Genomic DNA, 26739 nt, shown 5'->3' with positions numbered 1-26739 from the left:
GTGTCTTGCCAGCAGGATGTGAGTCAAATACAGCAACATTGTCAGCTTTAATAATATCACCTTCCAAGTAGCACCACACACACACACACACACACACACACACACACACACACACACACGTCCGGAGAGGGGTTTGTTCTACTGATGAGGTCGGACGTTTCCATCTTGACCTGGCAACTATTCCTGTTGCCATGGGGAGACGGGGGAGACAGTCCCCACATCTGTTACCATGGCAACGGGGAGGCAGGGCATATAGCGCTTGTTTACTCTGTGTTCTTATCGTCTTCTGTCTGTGAGTCTGGCACTAAATACTACGAATGTCTCCCAGCGACAGGACCAGAAACTCATTTATATGTTAACGCTCATGCGACACACAGGACCCGGTGCATAAACACAGTCGCATAACGGTAAGATGCTAAGTACTACATTCATCAGCGTACCTGCTAGCAGGCAGGTAAACAAGGACATATTGATTAGGCACCCATTCACAGCATGCCGTGCAATTTGGGAGGGGAAAATCGTTCAGTCAGCTTCTGGTGGTCACATTACTACCTCAGAGAAAAATGACTTGAATTCTGCTTAAAGGGACATTTCACCCCAAAATCAAAAATACATATTTTTTCCTTTTACGTGTAGCGCTATTTATCCATCTAGATTGTTTTTGTGAGAGTTGCAGAGGTCTGGAGGCAGAGTCCTGCATGGGTCCAGTTTTTCAAACCCGCCCCTGCCCGGAAAACCAAAATCGACCCACCTGTGATCAAACACTTATACGTAGTCACTCACTTGTGTTTTCAACTGGTGCAGCTCTTGTGCTCTTGCAGCTGTCAGAAAGCTAATACTTTTTGAAACTTTTTACAAGCAGCAAAGCCACTGACAGTTTTAGTCTTTAAGTGAATCCCCCCAAATGCCTTCAACAGTGTATTGTCCACAATTTAGTATTCTCCTCTGGCTATTTTTGCCATTATATAATCAGTTTTAGCCAGCTGTTTGACCCCACATCCTGCCAAACAATGGTCTGGTCTGACAGCGATGTAGGCTAAAGTTGTATCACAGGCTTTCACAATAAAAGCCTGCCAGCTGATTAGGCTGGATATTACTGTATTAGAGGATATAAATGTTAAAAATACTGCACAGTCATTTTCTTTTCAGATTTTTCCAGGGAAACATTATTCTATTAAATGTGTGATATTATTGTTCTCATCTGCTGTTACATGAAAACCGCACTTGATAAAACATATTTAGACATGATACCCAGGTCTCACAAATCACTTTAGTTTTTGTCCAAATCAAAGTGAAATTGATTTTTCTGATTAAATATTATGATATGATATATATTATAAATATGGTAGGTAGACAATCAGTTTTCCATTAGGTGTTCGGAGCTGCAGTACCAGCAGTGTAAAATTGTCTTGGTAGCAAATCAAGGATCAAGCTCAACATCATTCAGAGTGTCTGTAGCTGCTTCATCATTATTTTGATGTGTGGATGATCTGTTGTGTTAAATTTAAAGTGTTAATATGACCTGAAGCAAACAGGGAAAACAATTATTTTTGGCATCACTAGCTAAGGTTCTCCTGATACACATAATTTGTTCTGCTGTAATTACATTATATGGCTGTATTTGGTGTCATTACTGATGTACTCAGACACTTTGCATATAACACCTTCCCTTAGTGGAGAATCTATATCGATCAGAAAGAGTAACATCAGGAAAAGAATTAGTTAAAGAGACGATTTAATCTGAACCAGGTCATGAGTTCAGCATGGTGACCTAGCCAGCTAAAATAAGAGAGCTACCTTGGATTCAACATGTCACGCTAACCTATTAGTCTCACTTACAGGCCATGTATTTACCAGCGGGCGTAGTACAGCCTGCTGGTAAATACATGCAAAAAAAAAAAAAGATGAGTATTTTTGCTGAAGAGAAACTCAAGCTCAACTATATTTTGATATTTTTTTCTGAGCTGCTATCAGCAGTACATCTCACTGAGCATTCGGTTAAGTAGTTAAAGTAAAAAGGAAGAGAAAGAGAAAGAAAGAGAGAAAAACTGTCTATTGGTCTATTGTTTCTGAAAACAATCCTGATTGACTTAAATAAGCTTGTCTTAACTGGTAAAAAAAAATAATTATGAAAATGAACCGAATTTAGATGCTTAAGTAGACTGACTACTAATGACAAGCTTTCATATTGAGCTGCTACCTCCCTCCTCTTCTCCATCTATTTTTAAAAGAAACTGACATAAACAGGCTTGAAATGCTCTGGCAAAAATTGATGTTATATGGTGGGAGGACCAAGCTGTACAGTTCCTCTCTTTGACCTGACAAAGATGCTATTGTAGATGAAAATGTTGTTTGATGGTCTAATAAAGGAGCTGGTGGAGCATCAACAGTGTACAGGCTCTTATCCATTTTTGATACGTCTGATTCAACCTTAAAAAGCATTGAAGTTTTGTATTCTCTCCTCGCCTCAGAGCACACTGACAGAAATTTCTACTTGCTTTTCAAAGGACTGATTTGCTAATGTTCATCCACTTGTTTATTTATTCATTTATTTGCATTGTGCATCTGTAATAGCTTTGCTTACTTTGCATAATACACATTAGTGGTAATCCACATGGGATATAATTGGTATTTAGTGAACAGCTTCTTGATATTTCCTGCAGACTCATAATGATTTTGTTATTTGACTCACTTGTCTCACATGTTATCTGTTGCTCGTTCCCCAGATATCTGGCTCTGTACGCCTACAAGCCCCAGAAGGCTGACGAGCTTGAACTTAGGAAAGGGGAGATGTACCGGGTGACAGAGAAGTGTCAGGATGGCTGGTTCAAAGGCACTTCACTGAGAACCGCTGCCTCCGGTGTCTTCCCAGGAAACTACGTCACCCCCGTGTCCAGGTCAGTGAGCTCAGGCTTCGGCGTGGGGAGGGTGGAGGGTATTGTGGTGCTACACCTCGTGTCCGTGGCCGTGTCATCCCACTTTTCCCAAAATGACTGAATTTCAAGAGAAAAACTTCAGGTTCAAATATTTTCATGTTTAAAAAACACAGTTTTCTCATACTGGTGCTGGCCCAGACTCAGAATTTTTTTCAGTCGGATCAGATTTGGCTCTACAATATGACGATTTCTTCATGCTAAATTCCTATAATAGTCAACGTGAGTATTAGCTGTCGACATGAAGCCAAGAAAAATGACGTCTGACGTTTGTGAGTCAGCCGTAACACGCTACAAATAAAAGTTGAAATGGCCTCAACTTTTCTCAGTGCTCGGTGACAGTGCAGCCAACCACGCTTGGCCGTTTGGTAGCCGCGTCGCCACCAACGTGAATATATTGTAAGACTCGTGGTTTGATGCCTTTCTTTATCATCTGTGATGGGAAAACGTCAGCATCAACTAAGACGTTTTTGGTGAGCTTTACTTTGTTTCTGTTCTGACTGAATCTGACTGATCAATGTGTACTGGTATTGGTACTGGTATCGTCATGTTTTTTTAAACGATAGATGTCACCAAGTAACAGACGAAAGGCTGGATTATAAACAAGACATTTCAGGCAGTTCAGGAGGAGTGTTTTCTGTGGAAGAAAGGAACAGCCTTGGAGTGGACTTCTGTCTTTGTGAAGTTGCAGACCTTTTACGTGAACAAAAAAATCTATACGACACATTAAAGGGAAGGAAAGAAAACCCAAGAAGCACAATATGTCCACTTTAATCCCCCCCAGCAACCACTGTATTCCTCTGCAACATAACTAATCTCTGCCTGCCATAATTGTAATCCACTTGTTAATGTAATTCCAACAACCTCATCTAGGTGAGAGGAAATCTTAAGAATTTTCATATGCAGTTTTAACCAAACGACATTTCAAACCTTTGCTCCACAGTATCTCTCAGTCCATTTGGTTTGGTCATGTGAAGCCAGCAGTGCCACAATCAGTCTAAGCCCCCTAATTTTGTCCTCTCACAAAGCCGTTGGAAGCGCTAACACGGTCGTTGTAATTTACATTGTAATTTTTCATGGTAATTTCCTGGCTCCAGCTGAAACCCGAATACTGATCAGGCTGAGCAGTGCAATTTTTGCTACTTGTTACAGCATGTAATTGCGCTTGCGTTTCCGTGTACTCAGAGAGCCGCTTGTCACAAAGGCACGCCCAAAAAGAGCAATTTTTTGGGCTCGAGTTGGCCGAGGTGCAATCTGCGGGTTACTGTATTCTTCGTGGTGATAATAATTCATTCTTTCTGCTTCAGCCTCGGCTCCACTCTGTGCACCGCTTTGTCAGGATTCAGCTTTCACCTCTGGCTACCAAAATGACCAAAATGACTTGGTAACACCAGACAAATATTCTGAGAAATGTCTACCAGTAAGGGACTGTAAACTACTGTGAACGCTGCCCTTTTCAGCAAGAAAGAAAAACAGTTTCTTTGTGTACTGGAATGGAAGAGCGATTGAAAATCAGTTAAACCTATTGTCTGGAAATGGCAGTAACTGCATCTCATTTGACATTTACTTGTCTGGTCATTTGTTGAATAAGGAAAATTAAACTTAAAACACAAGAAAAAAAATCTGAAAAAACATGTTTTGTGTTTTATTAATTATTCATGTTTAAACAATGTACTTTTAACTTTTGTTTTCAAGTATTGGTTAAGGAAAATGTACAAAATTTGCAACCCAAAATCAAACAATAGCTCTGGATACGGCCTTTTGCAAAACTTCAGATTTGTTTTTGATTGCGCTTTAGATATAAATATTTTATTATCTGGATATATGTTTGTGTAATGTTTAAAGGTGTAAATCTGCAAGCTCTCTGCTAGAAGCCACTAAATCCTACACACCGGTCCCTTACAGATCTGTTTTTACTGATTTGACTTATTGAAATTAAGAGACATTGCAAAACTTGACACATTTCAGATTATTATACCTTTAAATTCAATCTGAAATGTGTCAAGTTTTGCAATGTCTCTTAATTTCAATAAGTCAAATCAGTAAAAACAGATCTGTAAGGGACTGGTGTGTAGGATTTAGTGGCTTCTAGCAGAGAGCTTGCAGATTTACACCTTTAAACATTACACAAACATATATCCAGATAATAAAATATTTATATCTAAAGCGCAATCAAAAACAAATCTGAAGTTTTGCAAAAGGCCGTATCCAGAGCTATTGTTTGATTTTGGGTTGCAAATTTTGTACAAAAGGTATAATAAGTAGAATTTGTCTTGTGTGTTTGCACCAGAAATACCAAGGTTTTTGGTTGGTGAAATGTCCCGAGCGCTGCAAAATAATGACAAAACAGATAACAGGGTCTCTGCAGATACATCCACCAGTACACACGTCTAGAGGGTCGTAAGTCATGATTTTTGAAAAATGCTGCATATTATGCCTTTTTAAATACAATGTGAAATATAAAACAGCGGTCGGATGATACTGGCTCTGACTCGTAATGTTGGGCTACCGCATACTCAGTGTATCATTATCATCATCATCAGAATCGCTCTCATCATCTTTATTGTTACTTTTGGCATGCTAAACACTGTAACTCATAGCTGTTAGAACCAAATAAAACAGAAAAATGAATGTGCTGGAATCATATTTGGCAATTTAATTACCCTCATTATTCCCGTATGCATGAAAACATTTGCAGTGGCTGTTCATCTAATCTGTATTCTGCTCCATGATGCGGTCAAAGAAAAAGACAGAGAGGAAGAAAATGAAAGCAAGGGAGAATTAGAATAATGGTGAGAGAAAGGTAATGAGAAGATGAAGGGAAAGATATGGCACTGTAGGACAGAGAGAGAGAGAGAGAGAGAAAGCGTGAGGAAGAAAGAACATGAGAGAAGAGAGGAGGGAAGGGGGTGGAGAAAGAAAGAGGCGAGGAAGGTAGAAAGACGTAGAGAAAGATGGGAAGAAATTGAAATAGAAGGTAGTTGAAAAAGCGTCAGAGTGAGGAGAATGGAGAAGGAGAGAGATAAAGCAGAAGAAATACAAAGAGATGAAACGGCTGCAGAAACAGCAGGTGTCCCTCTCCAGTGGATCTGAATGGCTGCTTCACATTCTGCAGTTATGCAATCTGAGAGAAGGAGACAGAGAAAGGAAGGATGGGCGAGTAATCAAATGAGAGGCAATTTGTTATTTTTACGCAAGCATACTCTCTCCCTCTCCCTCCTTCCCTCCCTCCCTCCCTCCCTCCTTACCCCCCCACCCCCTTTGTCTGCAGTGCAGCTCTGAAAAATTTCTCAATATGATAATGAGAGGCTGCCAAAGATGCAAACACGCACACACACACGCACACACGCATTGTAGAGGTAGACCAATAGACAGACAAATAGACATGTCAGTCTTTTTGAAATGCAGTTTGACTATTCTTTTTTTGTGCCATTTATTACCATAGTCAACATGAACATGCAGTAGGACATTTTCATCAGATTCCATATTTTCTTTCGGTTACTCGATATAGAAGAAAACAGGCTGACAAGAAAGATATTTGTGTGGGATAAACAAATGACTGGCTCTTGGTTAAGAGATGTGTGCACATTGTTTTATAACCGGGTTTGCTGAGGCATTTCTTAACAATGAAAAGATCAACACTGGTATATTTAGAGAATCTGTGTTTATTCAGTATGAAGAGCAGTGGCCTGATGATATATGGACTAAATCAACACTGTGTACAGTCAGATGATAAAATATGAATATGGTATTGAGAATAATATATATATATATCATATTGTATTGTATAAAATCAGAGGGGGCAAAAGTACACACATTCTTTACTCAAATAGAAGTACAGATACATGTTAAAAAAAGACTGGTAAAAGTAGAAGTGCTTTCTTTATTGCAGTAAAAGTGAAAAAGTAGAGGCTCTGAAATGTACTCAAAGTATAAAAGTAAAAAAATCACCCTCTGAAGGACATTTCTACAGGCTGTTTCTGTGCAAAATTAACTAAACTTCATGTTTGCTTCACCAGAGAGTCTCTGATCTCTCTCTTTCATCTCATTACATCTTTTACATCATTTTTATCTTGTTATGCCGTTACGTCTTTTATGTTGTTTTTCTCGTTACATTTTGTTACATCTTGTTACATCATTTAAATAATTTTCGTTGTGTTACACCCTGTTATGTCCTATTGCATCTTATATGTTGTTTTTGTCTTGTTACGTTAGTTTCATATTGCTACGTCTTGTTAAATCTCTTATGTCATACTTGTCTTGTTACATCTTTGTCATTGTTGTCGTGTTGTGTATTGTTACGTTGTTTTCATCTTATGTCTTTTACACGTTTTGTTGTTACATTTTGTTACGTCATTTTAATCTCATTACTTCTTTATTGTCATTTGTCTTGTTGCGTCTTTTTATGACGTTTTCATCTGAAACTAAAGTAATGAGCTACAGATATTTGTGTTAAAATTTAAGGAGTAAAAGTAAAAAGTAAATATATACATACACGTCTGCACCCAGGAAATAATTCTGTTGTGCTTTAAAAAAAAACAATTGCATCAGGATGAACGTAAACAGCAGCAATAACATTGTGATGATAATATGGTCGACATCTTCACATTAACTGTTCAGTATCTGGGAAACATTGTCCATCAGCTTTGATTGTTTAAGTGCATGAAGCATCGTAGATGTAAAAACACAGAGTCCTCCTCCCCTCATCCTGCCAAAGTCTTGTGTGTTGCATCCTGTCAGCTCGGAGTGGGATCCAGGATGCCGAGGAGCAGGTCTCTCTGTGTGGACACAACCAGTCTCTGGTTTCCCGTTATTTTGCCAGCCTGAATCCCATTTCATACGTTTCATTTTCCTGACCGGACATTATCCAGGAGCAGCCTTAAGTGCCACCTGTAGCATGGCTTTTATCCGCTCACCTCTAGCTGATCTGACTGCATGTTTGAAAGATGACAGCTGCATTTATTGATCATCTCAGGGTCCGCTGCTCTTTAATGCAAATTCCACAACTTCATTTTCCAGTACTTACAAGTGTATTTCTGTCATAGGCGATGCATGTTTCAGCAGTAACGCCAAAAAAATTAAGATTAAAAGAGAAAAGTAGAAGAACTTAAAGGAGCTACTGGCCACTGCATCGACATGTGCAGCTATTATCATAGCAAACATTTAGTATAACACAAACAAGTCCATATATTAAACCCAACACAAACAACAAGCAGTAAAAATCAGTGTGTGTGTTGTCCCTGGAGAACCTCAACTCAAAGAATCTGTGAATAACTTTGCTGTTTCTATCGGTTGACACACACACACACACACATACGCACACAAAGAAGGTCATAACTCTGTATGTGTGTGACAGGAAGTCGATGGGTGGCCATAAGAATGTGAATACCGTGGAGTCAATAATGTTCAGCTGACTGTTCTGCCATTCAGCACTCTGCAGCCCGCAGCTCCATGTATGTTACAGTAGGACTCTATGTCGTGCTGATCCACCGGCCAGATAATGGCACCAAGATCACTCACTTTGACAGAGGATAATAGTACCGTTTGCAGCTCCTGCTCTGCTATTATGGACTAAATAGTGACTATTAACATTTTGTACTACGCAGGACTAAAGGTCTGCAGCCATGTTAGCAGCCCTGTGAGGCTATACATCTTGCTTTGAGCTAAATACCAACATCAGAGCATGTTAATACAATAATGACAGTGTTAACATGTGGTAAGGAGGTATTATGGTTGCCATGTGCACAAGCGGAATTTAGATTCTTAGCGTGCTGACATTTTCTAATCATCACTTAACACAAAAGGCAGCTGAGGCAAATGAAAATGTCACAGCAGTGTTGTAATTCTTTTAAGTTTTGTGCAGACGTTTTTTTTTTTTTACATAATACAAGCAAATTATACACATATAACACACGACAGTATTTACGTAATGATATTGCCTTAAAATAAATAAATAAAAAGAAACAAGAACCAAATGAAATTAAAAAAAGAACTAAGAAACCTGAAAGGATCCCTTCAATAATTCAAATAATTAGATTTACCATACAAATACCTTTAGAAACTTAAATATACATGACAGATATATGTTTTTAGATTTATTAAAAAATTAACCAATAAACCAGTATTCTCAATTAAAATACCAAGAAATGGTTCAGTGGAAAATTTCTTCCTCCAGAAGTGCAATGTACAGCATAATTTTTGCCTGCATAGGACTTCATAATATTGCTGATGAATGCAAGGTTCCTCAGAGCGATGGAAGATCAGATCATGCAGGAACCAGAGGCTGACAGACGACCGGACCTCGTTTGTTTCAGACCCATGGAGTGTCGGTGACGATCAGTACCGACTGCACGAGATCTGGTCAGAAAACACAGGAACCTGCTGGTCATCAGGGCCAACATCTCGGTTCACAGCACCAAATAAATGGCCCTGACCAACCACCGGCAGCGCTACAACCACATGGAACAGCTGGACGGTCAATGAGAGACGCTCCAATGAACCATCATTTTACTGAGGGTCTTGATCAATAAAACAGTAGGACCGTCGCGTGTTTGACATTTTATTTATCCATCGAGACGTTCCTAACATTTTCACATCTGTGTTGAAATCATGAAATGTTACTCGGACCAACAGATGGAGGCCGATCCAAAGACTGCAAATCTAGATTTTATAATTCTGACCTTGTGGTATCTGGATCAGAATGATCACATCTGGAAATTCTTTGAAACAATCCAGGATTACTTTTATCTGGGATTGCAAAAAGGGGGATTACTGGCCTCTGGGTACCATGGATATCTGCTCTGAATGTTATGGCAGCCTGTCTGATGGTTGAGACATTTTGACTTTATCAGAGTCACACTGCTAGCATAGCTTTAAAAAAGCACAGGAAGTCACTGTTTCTACAGCAATGTACGTTTTTTTAATGTCATGAAAAGCAAAAATTAGTAAATATCATATTTAAAGGGACAGTTCACCCTAAAATTAACAATACAAATTTTTCATCTGGCTTAAATTGCTATTTATCCATCTAGATAGTTTTGCTGTGGGTTGCAGAATTTTGGAGATATTGTTCGAAGAGATGTCTGCCTACCTCAAACATAATGGAACCAGATGGCACTCGGCTTGTGGTGCTTGAGTAACCTGGTCATGATTTCTGGAAAGAAACGCTGGTGTTGAATTTTGCAAATGTATTTTTGTGGTTCTTTGAGCACCACAAGCCAAGTATCATCTGGTTCCATTATACTGGAGAGAAGGCAGACATCTCTGTGACTGATATCTCTGCATCTCACAACAAAACAATCAAGCATTAATATTTATTCATTTTATTTATTTAAAGTTAGAGTATACATAGACTGAAAACAGCCATTTGATGCAAGTATCATAGTGTTTTTATTAAAGCCCTTGAAAGGCTTTTATGAAAGTGAGAGATTGGAGCAGTGAGATTAAAAGATGGAAAACTGAATACAACAAAATATCATAAAACTAAGTAAAATACTGAATACAGCGAAAAACATTAAAGCGTACGTGTAAAGACATGAGTACATGTTTGTTGCTGAATTAATCAGGATTTTGTAGCTTTCTTAAAAGTATTAGTCTGCAGCTGATTTCAAATGATCCAGTAGCAAGTTCCAAGAGAAGAAAGAAAGCTGTCTGAGCAAAACATGTTTCACACAAAGGAACTTGACAATCACTACCTGAAGCTGCTTGCGCTTTTTGTTCAAGAGCTTTTTTTCAAGGAGCGGTTGTAAAGGAACTTGGTAGATTTTATTACAGACTGGTTGGCCTGAGACCATGTAGTCAAAGCATGGGACAAATGTAAGAATACCACTGAATTTAGAAATTGCAAGGTGCAGTCAAATGTTAAACTATTTCATATAATCTTAGAACTGTTGAAATAGCACTGCAGATAGATAGATTTTTTTATTATTATTTTAGGGTGAACTGTCCCTTTAATAATTTGAAACTTTCAATGACAAACCAATGTCTCTCTCCTCTCTCTCCTCTGCAGGGCTCCATTTGGAGTTGGTGCTTCTCGGGGCTCATGTTTGTCCAGTCCAGTAGGTGGAGGAGGAGGAGGAGGAAGTGGGTGCAGTCAGGCGGGGAGTAAAATCTCCGACCCTTCGTCCCCTGGGTCCCCGGGGCCCTCTTCGTCCCGTCCCTCCACCCCGCTGGTAAACTCGGCCAACCCCGTCAGCACCGTCAGTCCAGCGTCCTCGCCGCAAACTGCCGCCGCCCAGCTGAAGAACTGCCTGCGCTCCAGTCAGCACACAGTTAACCAGGCACGCACCTCAATGCAGCTGGGTGAGCAGAAACACACAAAGTGCACACAACTGTAGTTTTGTTCCACTTTTAACAGTTTATTGATCAGTCCCAATCACATGCTCTCAGATTACCATGAATTAACATAACAGCATGGCCACGGCATACGGCGTAAGTAAAAGATTTATGATCTTCTCAGCCAAGAAAGAAAGAAATATGAACGGAGAGGTGAATCTCTCCAGATAAATGTTAAAACAAAGTTATTTATCACAGTGAGGTCTCTGTCTCTGGTATTTTTCCAACAACGTGCTCTGCAATATCACGCCCTGCGATGCTGCGCACTGTTCACCAGCCTGCAGGCCTGAAGGAGTCCAGATCATTTGGGAGCTTGCAGCATTTTTAGCCCGTTGGTCTCTGATTACAGAATAATAGAATATTGATCAGTCATTAATTCAAGTAGCTTCTACACCATGTAAAAATTTGCAGGCACATGCTCAGAGGAGCCTCTTTAACCTCCATTTTCATCAGTGCTCTTAGTCATGCATAAAAAAAAAGAAATCAGAGCTAAGAAAAGTTGGATGATTGCCCAAATGAATAAGACGGATTTGATTCAGTTAGAGACATTTACATAATGGCCAAAAGTTTGTGGACATGAAAATCATATGAGAGATTGTTGTACATGTCATTCTAAAATATGGACAGTGATATGATGTTATAACAGTATCAAGGTAACAAGATTTTTTCACCTGTAGTGATGCACAGATGGACTCTAAGTTCACCTAAACCTTCATGTATATATAAATCATCCACCTGCCATTTATTCGAATGTTGATTTTTCTCCAATTTAGAGACCTGCACCTGTACGAGGGCTGTAAATCACAAGTTTCATCACAATATGATGTACAGTAATATCAATACTTTGAACAACAATGATATTTGATTATATCACAGTCTTCCAAAATTTGATTTTGATTTGATACATTCACAACAAAAGCAACTAAATTATGATTAAACATTTTTAGGACTGAAGTCTTTGTGACACAGACATGCCATGTGATTTTCAAAATAAAGATGCAGATGACAGTATAGATCGATATTTTCTGTTTGTATCAAAGATATTGGATTGCTGAACATTCAATCGATAGATCAGTCCAGATCAATGTATCGTTACACCCATAACTCGTACCTTTACCAATTCCTGTAGGCTATATTACCTTTTAAATCACGTGGAGCATTGTGAGCTTTCCAGGTGATTTCTTTATTGTGTTGTCCTGCTGTGTTAGTGTGTTTTTTAACAATCTTCTAATGATTAGAGAGGCTGCTTTTGGACAAAGATAGGGGATGACATGTAACTCGAGCCCGGGATGTTGTAATTATATTGTCAGTGACTTAAACCCCCGTAAGCTCTAACCTGCATGTCTTTTGACTGTTGGGGAAAGCACACAGAGCAGAGAAGAACATGCAAACTCCACACAGAAAGAACCCGCAGAGCTGGGATGTTCTTGCTGTGAGGCTGTTACCAAAGAGCCATCATGCTGAGAACACTTTTGCATTGAAAAAAAAAAATGTTTTTGCGTATATTAAATACATCAACATATGAGAGAGAAAATGTTCCCTGCCAGTGTGTTTGTGTGTGTGTCATGTATGAGACTGGATGTGAAGCCCTTTAATACTGCTGTTAAAGCAGACATCACTACACACACTGACTTCCTTCTGCACTATATGAACCCAGTGAATCATCACTGAACACAAGCCGCAAGTGCAGAACAGTCACAAGAACATACTGTACCACTCAGCAGAATAATTGCAACAATTTAGCACAATTGCAGCGTAACAACATGCATCAAACATACAAACTGTGCACATACGGTACACAAACGAGACATTACAATGAGCTCTGATCGCACAACAGTACACTCTGAGAAATAAAGGTGATGACTAGAACCATGTAGGGTTCTTTGGCTATTAAGTTCCTGGTAAAACCTTTTATAAAGGGTTAGACTTATAAAGAATTATACCTAGAACCATCTGTGAATGGTTTAACCCAGAACCCCCTGTAAGATATTCTATACAGAACCCTTGTATAGTGTAATAGTTCCACTCAGAACTTTCCCTAGGTCTCAAGGGTTTAGAACACACCAAGGAGGTTCTATGGAGAACCTTTTTATATCCTAAGGGTCTTATCTAGAACCCACTCAGAAGGTTCTACTGAGAAGCTTTTTAATAATCCAGGGGTTTTATCTAGAACATACTTAGGGGGTTCTACTGAGAACATTTTTTATAATCCAAGGGCTTTATCCAGAACACAGGCAGGGGGTTAAACAGAGGATGCTTTTTATATTCCAAAGGTTTTATCTAGAACACATTCAGAGTGTTCCACTGAGAACCTTTTTAAATTGCAATGGTTTCATCTAGAACCAAACAAAGGACTTCTATGGAGAATGCTTTTGTGTTCCAAGGGCTTTATTTAGAAAAACCCTAAGGAGGTTCTAACCCTTGATGAACCCCTGACAAAAGAGTTCTTCAAGTATTTCAACAGTACTTGAAGAACTCTGTCTTTCTTTTGGATGAACAAGCGTTCTTCATGTAACACTTAGTCTTACAAAGAACACTTGTCAAATCCTTTCTTCAAAAAGGGTTCTGTAGAAGCAAATGGTTCCCTTTTGGAACCCTTATTTCTAAAATTTTACTGTCTGTATCTGCCACACACACACTCAAACACAGTTCTCACCAACACACACACACGCGCGCACACACACACACACACACACACACACACACACCTGCCTACATCATCTCGGCCTTGTTCTCCACTCACAGAACATTCATCTCCGCTGCTCCCTGTTCTCTCCTTCTCTTTGTACCTTTTCTTTCTCCCTCTGAGAAAATAATGGCGAAGGTTTCTTTTTGGGAGGCTGAAGAGTACACACTGTGAGAAGACTGCCAAGAATAACACACACACGCACACAGAGACACACACAGACATGTGCTCTCCCACGTACATACACACACACAAGTGAACACAGATTCACAAACACACAGCTGAATGACATCACTGTGCTTTTTGTTTTATGGAGGCGTAATGACAGAGAGCTTATTGCTTCTCTCCGTCCACCTCGTTCCTTTGCTCCCTCTGTTTTTCTCTCCCTCTTTCTCTCTCTCACACACACATACACACACACACACACATACACACACACACACACACACACACACACACACACACACAAACACACACATCTGGTCTCCATTACAAAATAAAGTATGTGCATAGTTGTGGCGTTTAGTGGTTTTATCACATGACCAGCGCGCCTCTCTATGGATTTCTGCCTGAGCACTGCAGTGTAGAAGAGCAGGTGGCTAGCAATCCTGTGTGTGTGTGTGTGTGTGCGCGTGCGTGTTTATGTGAGTGCATGTGCATGCCTGTATGCTTATGTGGGTGTGTATTTCTGTGTACTTTTATCCTCATGAGCACCAAATGTCCTCATACAAATTAAAGCCTAAGAAAAGTGCTCCAAACTCAGGACATCACAGCCTGTTTTTATTTCTATAAGGGGATTTTTTCAGAATTAGGGTCCTGAGTTAAAGGAGCAATATGTAACAATTGCATGTCCAAAAATGAATACTGCAGTCCAAATAGTGAGTTGGAGCCATAGACTATTTAGTAAATAGGTTGAAATTCTATTTAATATACAGTCTATGGTTGAATGAAATGGTTTCCCCCTGCCCCCTCCTCCCCAGACTTGAGGAAGCTCAGGCAGGCTGCAGGAACACTGCAGGAGCGCAAGTTGAGTGCAGCATTGTAAATTGACAATAACAAGTGACAAAGAGTCCTACACTGAAAGCTGATCAACTGTTTGTATCTGTCAATCATCTGTCAGAGTAAAGTTAAGCCTGTTATTCTGAAAACAAAAGCCCACTGCTCTGAAATTACACACTCTGGACTTCGACTTCAGTGACTGCCTGCCAGACTCCATTAACATATTCCTCAGTTTCACCGTTCTAAACATCTACTTCTTCTAAAAGTTTCTTACGGACTTCTTATGACTCATAAACAGATACTTGCTCATACGGCGAACATTCGGCATTAATTTGAACTCTAATTAACGTGAAATGGGCAAACAGTTGAAGCGTTTAATTTTTTTAACTTAGCATGTTTCGTTGATCTCTGATGACATATCATGGACATTTTATGATTTATCGCAGTAAATATAATACAGATTTCTGCTCACGGTTTAGATTATTCACAGTATCTTCTATTCTTTCATATTTTTAGCAGGATGGTTTGAATTTTGGACCTCCTTGTTCTCCTTGTGTTTGTGCATTTTAGTCAGACCAAAGATGTGCAAATGAGGTGAACTGAAGACTCTTAAACTCCACACTTTTAAATAAGTAATTTGTAATTTTGTTATTGTGTTCACCTACTGTATCACTAACTGAAAGCACTTTCACTACACTTTCATTCTATTGTAATGTTCTTTTTATTTTCTTTCATATTAGTTATCTTTTAATGACTCTCTTTTTAATTACTATTTTATGCATTTTGTGCCAAAATTCTAATTATATTTATTATTGTATGGATGTTCCTTTTGTTTTATCCATGTGAAGCACATTGAATTTCCCCTGTGCATGAAATGTGTTATATAAATAACTTGCTTGCTTGCTCTAGCATTTCCCTTCCTTTAACAGCCTTTACCACTGTTATGCTATGTTAAGCCTTTAAGACGTAAGCAGAACAGTGTGTCAAGTAATTGCATTTTGCATGACCCACTATATAAAGATAGACATTAGACTAATCTAACGTTGGCAAAACAAATCATTAGTGGGTACACACCTTGTAGGAAGCAGGGATCATCTGTCTTTGAAAGTGAATTTGTTTAATAACAGTGTTAATTGCCTGTCAGTGAGAGCTGTGAACATACTGTGTGTTCATACAGGAGCAGGTAGACTAGACAAACCCACATACCAGAGACACTGATTATTTTCATACTAATTCTCTCCTTGGATATTGAGTAAGAAGATCACTGAGTTAAACTCACAAACCACATTCCCTTGCTTGAACTAGTAATGATTGATGGCTGCATTAGAGGGATATTCAGATTATTACATGAGGGGTTGTGTGAGGTATTTATCAATAGTCAGTGTATTATTGAGTGACTTTTTTGTTTTAAAAGGTTAATTTGGATTCAACAAAGTCACACAATAACACTTGCAAACTACTAGATAGAGGCAGCAGTAGAACAGTAACATCCACACTCTGCAAGGTAAAATGACTGATTCTGCCAATGGATTTGGTTGAGCGAAAGAAACAGCAATATTTGGCTTCTTTAACAGTGGTTTCCTATCAGAAAAGCCTGTCTGAAGGCAAAGTAAAGTGGTGAAAATATTCTAAACACAGCATGCACTAAAAGTGACCTTGAGTTTTTTTAGATGGACCTTTTTTAAGTGTTTAAAATACATATTCCTATTGACCCGGGCCACAGCAGTACACTGCTTAGCTTCTGTGCTGGTTCTCTTCTCTATTCCTCCAAACTGTAGGAAATGCTGACTGCCATCTACTGCAGATAATACACTGACCATGGATAAGTTCCTCATGTAACCCCACTTCAAATAATCCAAACTATCCCTTTAAAAGGCTCTCACAAGTATACAGTGATAACACGTGTTTGTGTCTGTTTTAGTCCACAGTCCACCTGCTGGAAGCCCAGAGCGCCCCACGGTGGCTATCTCCCCCCTGCGTCCTCAGAGTTCCTCCCCCTCACGCTGCCCCGGCCAGTCGGGTCGTCCTCTCTCCATGGTGTCTCCAGGACCCAGCTTAGGGCCTTCGCCCCTCTCTTCTCCGGCTTCGCGGCCCCTCCTGCCCCTCTCCTCCCCTCTGTCCTGCCTCACGCCTCCTAACGTGTCAGCGGTGCACCTCAACGGGGAGCCAGCCAGTCCTCTGCAGCCACCATTGCCGGGCCCCTCCCACGCCCCCACTCAGGGCGCCCTCGTACCTAAAGCAGAGAAGGTGAGTCTCATCCTCATACAATCATTGGCTTGTTGTAAAGTATGACATTTTGCACCAACATTCAACAATCATAACGTGAAACATGCAGAACCATGCAACTTTTTGCAGAAGGAAAAAATGTTTGACAAAACAGAATTATGATGAAGAAGTGTAGCGCTGAAGAGATGCTCTGGTGTACAGATATAAGAAAACATGTTTGTTTAATGGAGACCCCAATATATTAATAGTTTTTTTTAATGAAAATGAACATTTTGATGCCACATTGATTATTCCTACCAATCACATCGTGTATTGCAATATCGGTGAAAATAATCACAGTGTTTTCCCCGTATTGCTCAGCCCTGTTTTTTAGGAAACGGATACATATTATACCTTTAAAAAGGCTCAAAATGTTTAATTGATAAAATTGCAATTCATCAATAGATTGACTTATTTTTTGCAGCATCAGCAGTCAGCGCATTGGAAAAGCTAACAGCAGGGAAGCTATGAACTACTGTAGCCACGGCCAGCAGCAAAATGTATTTTAACTCCTTTTTTAAAAAAAAGGCCTGATTAGTACATCATACAACCCCATTTTAAATAATTCAAACTATCCCTTTAATCTGTGTATTATTTTCTAAAATGTCAGAAAATAGCGAAAAAAAGCCTGTTACATGGCTGTTTTTATTTTCTAAATCCCATCCTGAGTTCTTCAAATAGCGTCTTTTGTTTGATCAACACTTCAAAATCCAAAATGTATTGATTTACTGCCACATAAGACAAAGACAAACTCCTCACAACTGAGCAGCTAAAACTATGGAACATTTGGTATTTGCGCTTTAAAAAAAGATACATATAGACAATTAATTGATTATCACAATGGTTGCTGATTAATTTTCTGTAAGTTGTAATTGATTGATAATTTCTGCTCTAAATCTGACCGTCTTCGTTGATAAAGATGTCTACACTCAGGCAGCTGTTTTGTTAGAGCAGGGAATTCAATACAGCAAACCAAATATTGACTGTGTGTTTTGAGTCCACACCTCCATTAAGAGAACACAATCCCTCTTGTTTTCAGACCACACAGGTAATAAGTGCAAGATGAAAAAACACGCACTGCCACTTCCACTTCCTTTGACGTTTTAGTCATCCTGTAAAAAAAAAAAACCTCATTCTATATATACTGTAATTAACTTTTAACACCACGCCAGGTGTGATGTGATGTGCCAGCATTCGTCTCCTACCTCGGTGAGTGTCATTCACTCAGGCAGCTGGCACAAATGCTGAATGCCGTCTTATATGTTGTGAGATGTGCGGTGTTAGAGCTGTGGATGTTAAATCGGGCCGAGCTGACAGTGAGGGATGGCACCAAAGGCTCGCATCTGTCTCAGCTCCATTTGTTTCACTGTTGGCTCCACTGTCTGGGACAGCTAATCTATGGCTAGCTGACAAACAGCTCATTGACTATGGAACAGCAGGCAGAGGCCTTGTTTACATCGTTACACTTAAGGATGGCTTGAACTCCGATTTAGGATTGTAACTCATATACTGAATATATCTCATAAAGGTTGGGACAAGATAGTTAACGCACTGTATCACTCGGATGTTTCATGTCAGTCTGATATTGAAGAATGCTCCCATTTTAAGCAGAAAATGTTTTTTTGTTTGTTTTTTAAACGGTCCAGTGTGTACAATTTACAGGGGTTTATTGAAAGAATATGGCAAAATTGAATATAATAACCATAAGTATATTTTCATTAGTGTAGAATCACCAAAAAGTAAGAATCACTGTATTTTTGCCATTTATATCTAGAGGAGGGACAGGCGATCTTAAATGTTGCGCCACCATGTTTCTACTTGGGATGTCACAACACCAGAAATATAGTAGTCGATTCCAAAACCAGTGATTTCCACGACTCTTGACACCCAATTCAATACCATGGTAAAAAACAAAAGCAATGATAAAATTCAGTCATTGTTGTTTTTCTTTTTGACCTGAAACAAAAACTCTTCTAAATACTAGGACAAAAGATTGAGGGGGCGTTTTAATGAGCCCGAAGCAAATCACTGTCAGGGAGGCATGTCTGGAAAGTAATACAAAAGTGATTTCTGCTCTTGCAAAAATATGCGCTAATCAACGACCCGCACTCAGCCTGACCCGCAAATCACATCAACTTCAGACATTATAGCATAATTGTCAGGGTCATGTCACGTGTAGCACAATCCTGCAGCTGGAAACACAGAGCCGCTGTCAGAGTGCCTAGTTTTTCCCCCTGCAAACTGTAGTGGGAAGATCATGGCTATGAACAGACAAATTGTTCCTAATTGTGTTCCTCTTGAGTCCACGGTTTCAGGATCTTAACTATTTTGTCACGCTGTGAGCACCAATCAGCTGAGCTGACAGAGCGTACTGGATGTGTTGCTGTGTGCACCGCTGCAGCCAGGATGTGTGTTTGAAAGAGAGGGAGACAGAGAGGGGTGAAAGAAGGTGGAAGGAGGACTACTGGACACAGTGTTTGTGGGAGTCATTAATACTCACTCTGACCACTGCATAGTCACTTGGCACACCCATAGAAACATGTGGTATTTCATAGAAAGTTAACCTGAACCCGCCCACAGGTTGCCCTACAACCCGACCCGTGCATTACTATTTCTTTTCAACGAGTCGAAGCAGAGGTGTGGCTGCAGATGCACATGGCGCTATTTTACACTTGTTGTTGATCAGTGCCAGTCGGTGTTTTTCTTCTTCCTGTGGCATTTAACGGCAGACTTCAGCACATATGCTGTCCCTGACATTCTCAGAAGAATTACATCTTTGGTACCAACTTTAAAAGAAAAAAAAAAGTGCCGCTACATTTTCAATATTGGCATCAACTTGATACCTTAGTATTGGTTCTTGTGACATCCCTTGTTTCTACAGACGCCCAAAACGGATAAAAGAAAACACAGACTCTACATATGAACTTTCACATTGTCCTCAAGTGCTTGCAATCAGCAAGCTCATTGTTGCTAAATCTTACACGCTGGTCTTTTTAAGTCATTTTCATTTGTTTTGGAGTGATTTTTAACAGCTGCCTATAAATCTAAGTGATGACCTGTCTCACTCAGCTTTAATGAGCTGCTGCTCAACCCGAACCCACCTCTCAATATGGATTTTGCTGCAGTTTTAGCATCCAATTATGATTTAAATGCTTTTTCAAATTCTTTTTATGCTCTCACAAGATTAAAATTCTGGGGGAAAACCAGAATACTTCTCAGTTTTTGGGCTGGGTAGCTCAATAGATCACATTTAAAGAAACTCGGTATTGGCAAAAAACACAACTACTATCAGTCTCAATCCCAAAATACTCATATTAAAATCGTCATATTATTCTGACCCTCATAGGCAGCACTCACCTTTGTCTCTTTGAGCTCAGCAGAGCAGGAACATCAGGTTTGAAGTCAGGGTGGCGACGAGGCGGCACAGAGTCAGCCTTTGTTACAGAGGAAATGATGAAGCAGCTATGATAACTGTCTGGCAGGCACAGTTAGGATAATCTCTGTTCGACACACTGTCACACTGTCTTGAGCCCAGCCAGCATTACAGACACGTATCGCATTGGACATTGAGATGTGATTGTAGACCGTTACCAAGAAGCCTTTGCAGGCAGAGCAGCTGCCAAATAAATGGCTGTCAGAAATGCAGGTCCAGAAAATGTCTATGTCCTGCCCCTTTTTGGAACCTGTGCTTAGATATGATATCTGCTTGGCTCATCTATGCTGAAAAGAAAACCAAATTCTGAAAATGGTTAAAAAGTTTTGCTGGGGTACTTATAATCTGCATAGTCACATCATAAGTTAACTAATGTTAGCTAAACACCAGCTAACTAATGAGCTAATCTACATAAATTGAGACCAAAATTCCAGTTAGCTGGTGATTAGCTCAGTGAACTACATGTCTCATCACGCACAGTATACATCACCAACACCAACATCACTGTCCCTTGTAATGTTAACTTAAATTAATTGTTTTTTTTCCCAGGAACTCCTGTTCCTTTTATCAGCTGGACAGTTAACATTAGCTTTTGGAGGGATAACGCCTTGACGTCACTTACATGACTTCTGGGGGTGTAGTGTTTCTAATTATATATAATCATCTCAGGTAAAATCATCAGCATAAACCACGTCACACTGTACTGAGTTACCGTGATTTTATTAGGAGCAGACAACGTGTTTGGCCTGTGGCTTCTTCAGGTTCACTCAGCCTTGATTGGAACCTTGACGGTAACTCAGCTCAGTGTGTGGTGGTTTATATTGATGATTTTACCTGAGATGTTCCTGTGACCAACCAGCACCTGATCCCTGAGACTGGCTGTGAGACAGAGTTCTGTTTATTTACATATATTCATATTCTTACACTTTCAACAGTTTTATGACAAACTGCACCTTTCTTGACTTGTAACTTTTAAATTGACAAACACCATTTGTACTTTGGCTCACTAGCTAGCTCATCTATATTAATCTTTAGCTAGCTAGTTACATCTGATAGCTAATGTTAGCAAAATGCTAGCTAGTTAACTAGCTAGCTAATCTACAGAAATTATTCACTTGTAAGTTAGCTAGTGTTTACCTAACTTTAGTTAACTTAAGATGTGGCTACATATATATGTGACTTTTACAGGTCCCCAGCCACATCTAACCATCTTCCAAAATTTGGTTTTCTTTTCAACAGATGCGTTTAGTATATAGCATATCTAAGTACAGGACACAGGAAAGAGAAAGTTATCCGAGGTTCTGCCAGGTACCAAACTTATGTTTGTAGTGTTTTTAGACAGTTTAATGCATAATATGGCTTAACTGTCATTAAAACCTGAAAAACTGGTTTCTCAGGCTTGGAATACAACTGAGACATTCTTTGTTTTAGACACCAAACCGAACATGGAGTTAACATGATTCACTGATTAGTACATTTAGCCTGTGTCCTCATTTCACTCTTGGGTTTTTCTTTGGATTTCTACATTTCTTTCTGTCACATAATTTACCTGAAGAACATTTAAAAAGTGTTGAGTGTGGGTGAGGAAATTATAGAGTAATTAGCTTGGTGGGCGGACAGGAACTGCTGCGCAGAGCATCATTCCTCTCACCTAAAAGGAACAGAGAAGAAGAAAGAAACCACTACAGATTCAGTTCAGTTTCATCATCCTGCCAATGTGCTGCAGAGCAAGGCACCCCTCCAACACTAAATTAGTCTCAGCTTGCATGACAGATTAAATTGTGAGTGTGTGCTCCCATCTGGTGGTTCATTTTGGAACAACAGCACCAGTTTGACTCACTTGTGTACACAGACACACACACACACACACAGGCAAGCACACACACTCACAGGAGGCAGATTAAGCCTTTAAGCCTGCAGATGAGAGAGGAGAGGGAGTGATTATTCACTTTTTTCTGCTGCTTTCAACTCCACATCCCTCTTTCTTTTCCTGCATCCCTCTGTTTTCTGTCTTCCCTCCTATCGTTTTGTCTCTCCATCCTCTTTCCTCACCTCAGCTTTCCCTCTCTGAGTCTCCCTCTATATCCCACCATTTTCTCCCCTTCTACTCATCTTTCTTCTCCTCCCTCTCCTAAACTACAAGCTTTTTGCACAACAAGAAGGAAATCTAATGTTTCCAAAGCTGTCAGACATTTTATTTGTGCATATTTCAGCTGGTGCACACTCCAGACAGTGAGCGTTGTTACGTTCATATAAATGTGACGTATTAGTCTGGCCAGTCTAACTCAAAAAAGGGACCAAGCCAGGAGCATTTGCAATAGTAATGTTTCATAGTTTTTAATCGGTCCAATTACGCTCTTGCATCATATATTTAAAGTATAACTTCATGGATTTAGTGGTACATAGCTTTTTCAAGGTGAAAAGCAAAGCTTCAATATTTTAGAGTGACGCTGTCTGGGTAAAATGGTGTTAACATTTAAGGATAAATCTACACCTATCCAACATATTTGGTGTCTTTTCCTGTTATCAGGATCAGTCTTTCCACTTAAATACATTTTCAAATTATATTTTCATGTCTTATACCCATTTTGGAGGGTCTTACTAACCCAGCGCCCATTATTTTGCTAAATTTCCACTTAGAGTTTTTGCCACAATCCTCCTATAGGTGTATCCAGATCTAATCTGGGTATAAATTGTCCCTTATAGATACATCTTATATATAGCATATATGACATCATTATCTCCACCAGGGCGAGGCCTGGAGGAGATTGTGCACTTGTTTGTACTTATGCATGTGAGTGTTACATTTTTCCATCTTTCAGGCTGTAGCAGGTTCATTTTTAAAGATGCTGGTATCATATGAAACTAATTGACCAAAACAAAAGGTGACACATGCTTACATTATGTGAGAAATACGGAGGTCTTGGTATTTAAATGCATATCTCTAAAGAGCTGGTATTTAGGGTCCTGTTCGTTTTCTATAGTGGATATGCTGAGTCAAAGTGTTTATACAGCCTCTTGCTTTGTAAGCACTTTTTTCTGTGCTGTACCACCTCTATACTAACACTGCTCATTAGGATTATGAATCGCTGTTGCTTTCCTTTTTAATTAATTGATTTTGATCAGATAGTGCAACAGTATTTTGTCACTTGTGTTTAATTAGTGAAGTATGACTCAGCTACACATAAAAATACTGGCGTTAAAAACATATTAAGTTAAAGTACCTATTGTATTATCAGTAGCAAACATTCAAATGAGAGGGCGTTCTGTCAATCTTCAGTCTAAATTGCTCTCAACTCCTGCATTGTTCTGCTCAGCGGTCATGGTCACCTCTCCAAACATGAACCTGCTGCAGCATTTTTTCCCGTCCATATGTCATGACTCTCATTGGCCCGTTTGCGATCAGAAAGCTTACTGGCTAAAAAAATGCAGATGAAAGGTCTGAATATTTATTCAAATTGTCGGCCTACTCAGTACTGTATTATGATTTGAAAAGTAAATAAGGAGATTACATATTGCAATGCAAAAACTAAGGAGTAGACTTGGCAGTTTAATGACGGAATTTAAAGTTTAGTGTGTTTAGTGGAGAATTCTTTGTGTTGTTATATTTCTATGAAATTGTGGAAAGCCCTGTGAAACCCCAGCAGTCAAATATTCTGCTGTTTGGTCCCATTGTGTTTAAAGTTTAGATTATTAACAAAGAACGTTTCTAATTGCCTAAACTGTATGTGTATGACTTTGTCAATATTTTAAGCAGAGCACAATTAATCAATCACTTTATCAACAGAAAAATTAATTAGAAAACAATTCAGAAAATTGTTTGACTTTTTAGAAGAATTGTTACCAAAATATCAAGCATTTGCTCATTTAAAAACTCTTTAAAAACTCTTAAACAAAGGGGTATGCTGCTCTTTTGTGTTTTCCGTGTTCGTAAATTGAATATTTTCAGGATTTTCCGTTTGTCAGACAAAGCAAGCTAATTTACAACGTTGCATTGTTCTTTCACAGTTTACAATGGGTGATTTTTCACAATTAATTGATTAAACAAAAAAAACAATAAATGGATTAAATAATCATTTAAATACTTGTTAGCTGCAGCCCAAAACCAAAGGTTGCTTTACTGTATAGGGCTGGACAATATGGCTTATGTTTCAGGCTATGACACAAAATACAATATATATCTCAATATACACATTTTCTCTAAAATAACACACTGTGGATTCTCAGAAAGTACAAACATATAATATGATATGATATATTTTACCAAATACATCAATACTGTGACACTACTGTTGGGATGACTGTTGGTGTGTTCACAAAATATTAACACAATGAAATTTTTGATAAATAATAATCAGTAATGTGGATATGTTGACTAAGTGGGTAAAGACACCTAGAACAGTCTGGCAGTTTCAGAAAAAGACATCACGTTAATGTAATGCAGCTTTGAAAATCAGGAAATGACAACACTGATAATATAACAATATCCAAAATCTAAGATGATATCTAGTCTCATATCAATATATTGCAGAGCCCTCGTACTGGGCCATTTCTTCAAGAAAACGTCTAGTTATGAAGCACAGACAGCTTGTCTTCCAGCTTGGTTCAGTAGTCGACAGTATTATGGAGCCATCTGCAAAGACTGAAGCTTTTCAGCAGCATCAGCTGGCAGTAGAAGACTAAGTGAGTAAAAAACATGGATCGAAAACTGAAAATACATCGAACCATCCAAGGTTACTGTTGGTTCAGAGATTGTAATGGTCTGTACAGTATTCATCAAATGTAAACTGTAAACATGTTTAATGACTAAGTTTTAGAGAAACCATTCATGAGAGAATCATTATCAACTAAGACTGCAAAGAGGTTTTCTTCCAAGGTTACAAGTTTTACACTTACAATGTGAGCAACTGTGATTCACACAAAGAAAACAAAAAAGGCTTTAGAAGAGCAGGTGGTGAAGGCTGAGAGCTCACAAACACAGAAACAAGTGACAAACAAAAATCTGAGAACAGAAAATCTGTGAAAATGAGCGTTTCTCTGGAATTTCCTGATTTTAAACTGATAGGATGGTGTTTACTGTACAACCCCAATTCCAAAAAATTTGGAACGCTGTGTAAAATATGAATAAAAACCAGAAGACAATGATTTGCTAATCCCTTTTGAACTCTGTTCAGTTGAGAACGATATAAAAACAAGATATTTAATGTTCAAACTGATAAACTGGTTTTGTTGTTTTTATAAATATGCACTGATTCTGAACAGGGATGGGCATTTCAAGCCAGAATGCTATTTGATATTCACTAGGCAACATTCAACAATTATTCAAAGACGACACCCCACCCACCCCTGCCTCACACACACAACCACAGGGGAAGAGAGAAACCCATTTACACACAGCAGCAACACACACATACGCATGGCAGGCGCTTGTTAAGAAAGCAGTCAGGCGGAGTAAAATCCACAAACATGTTGTCATCAAAAATAAACTTTCCACTCAACTCGTCTGTCCTCTGAGGCTGGGGGCTAATGTAATGATTTGTGCTGTTTCTCTAACACGTTGTCAGTTAGTTTGGGGCCAGTAAACGTTCGGTAAACAGCCTGTCACTCTGACATAAAATACATCAGGGTTTGCAGATGTCCCATCAGTGCCTGGGAATGACACGATACTACCAGGGCCTGTGATAACGAGAGATCTGGTCCAGGCAGCGGTAAAACAAGGGAAACAAACAAGGGAAATTTTACACAGTGTCCCAGCTATTTTGGAAATGAAGTTTGTATATTCCCACATACTCAGATGAAAAACACACTGTAGTTTGGTCATGTGGCACCTAATCTTCCTATAAATGTAATTTGTTTGATTTGAATCTAACTGGTAAATATTGTTTCAGATCTTTTTTTTGTATTTTGTCTCATTTCTGTATTTGACAGAGAATTAGAACTTGGTTTCATGCTGGCGATGAAATGTTTTGAAGGTGAAGATGTCCCTCTTCTGATTCCACTATTATAGGACAGTTGGACAGTTTTTGCTTTGAGTTTTCTTGCTGGCTATATGTTAGGTGACTGTGTTAAGTGTGGTCTAGATCCAGTTT

The 26739-nt window shown here is 39.1% G+C and overlaps 1 protein-coding gene across 2 annotated transcripts in view; it reads left to right on the top strand.

Annotated features, from left to right (window-relative positions):
- LOC146323120 (E3 ubiquitin-protein ligase SH3RF3-like) overlaps positions 1-26739 on the top strand; it is a 169651-nt gene that overhangs the window by 131326 nt on the left and 11586 nt on the right. For both annotated transcript variants that reach the window (XM_084725368.1, XM_084725367.1), the window contains exons 6-8: positions 2727-2897; positions 10942-11234; positions 16874-17199. In XM_084725368.1, coding sequence (XP_084581494.1) covers positions 2727-2897; positions 10942-11234; positions 16874-17199 — 790 coding nt within the window. The remainder of the gene's footprint in view (positions 1-2726; positions 2898-10941; positions 11235-16873; positions 17200-26739) is intronic.

Source organism: Lutjanus erythropterus, chromosome 8, assembly GCF_056507025.1.
Source record: "Lutjanus erythropterus isolate fLutEry1 chromosome 8, fLutEry1.hap2, whole genome shotgun sequence".
NCBI classification, from domain to species: domain Eukaryota; kingdom Metazoa; phylum Chordata; class Actinopteri; order Lutjaniformes; family Lutjanidae; genus Lutjanus; species Lutjanus erythropterus.
The sequence above is the reverse complement of the archived record's forward strand: the minus strand, read 5'-3'. Positions and strand labels throughout refer to the sequence as shown.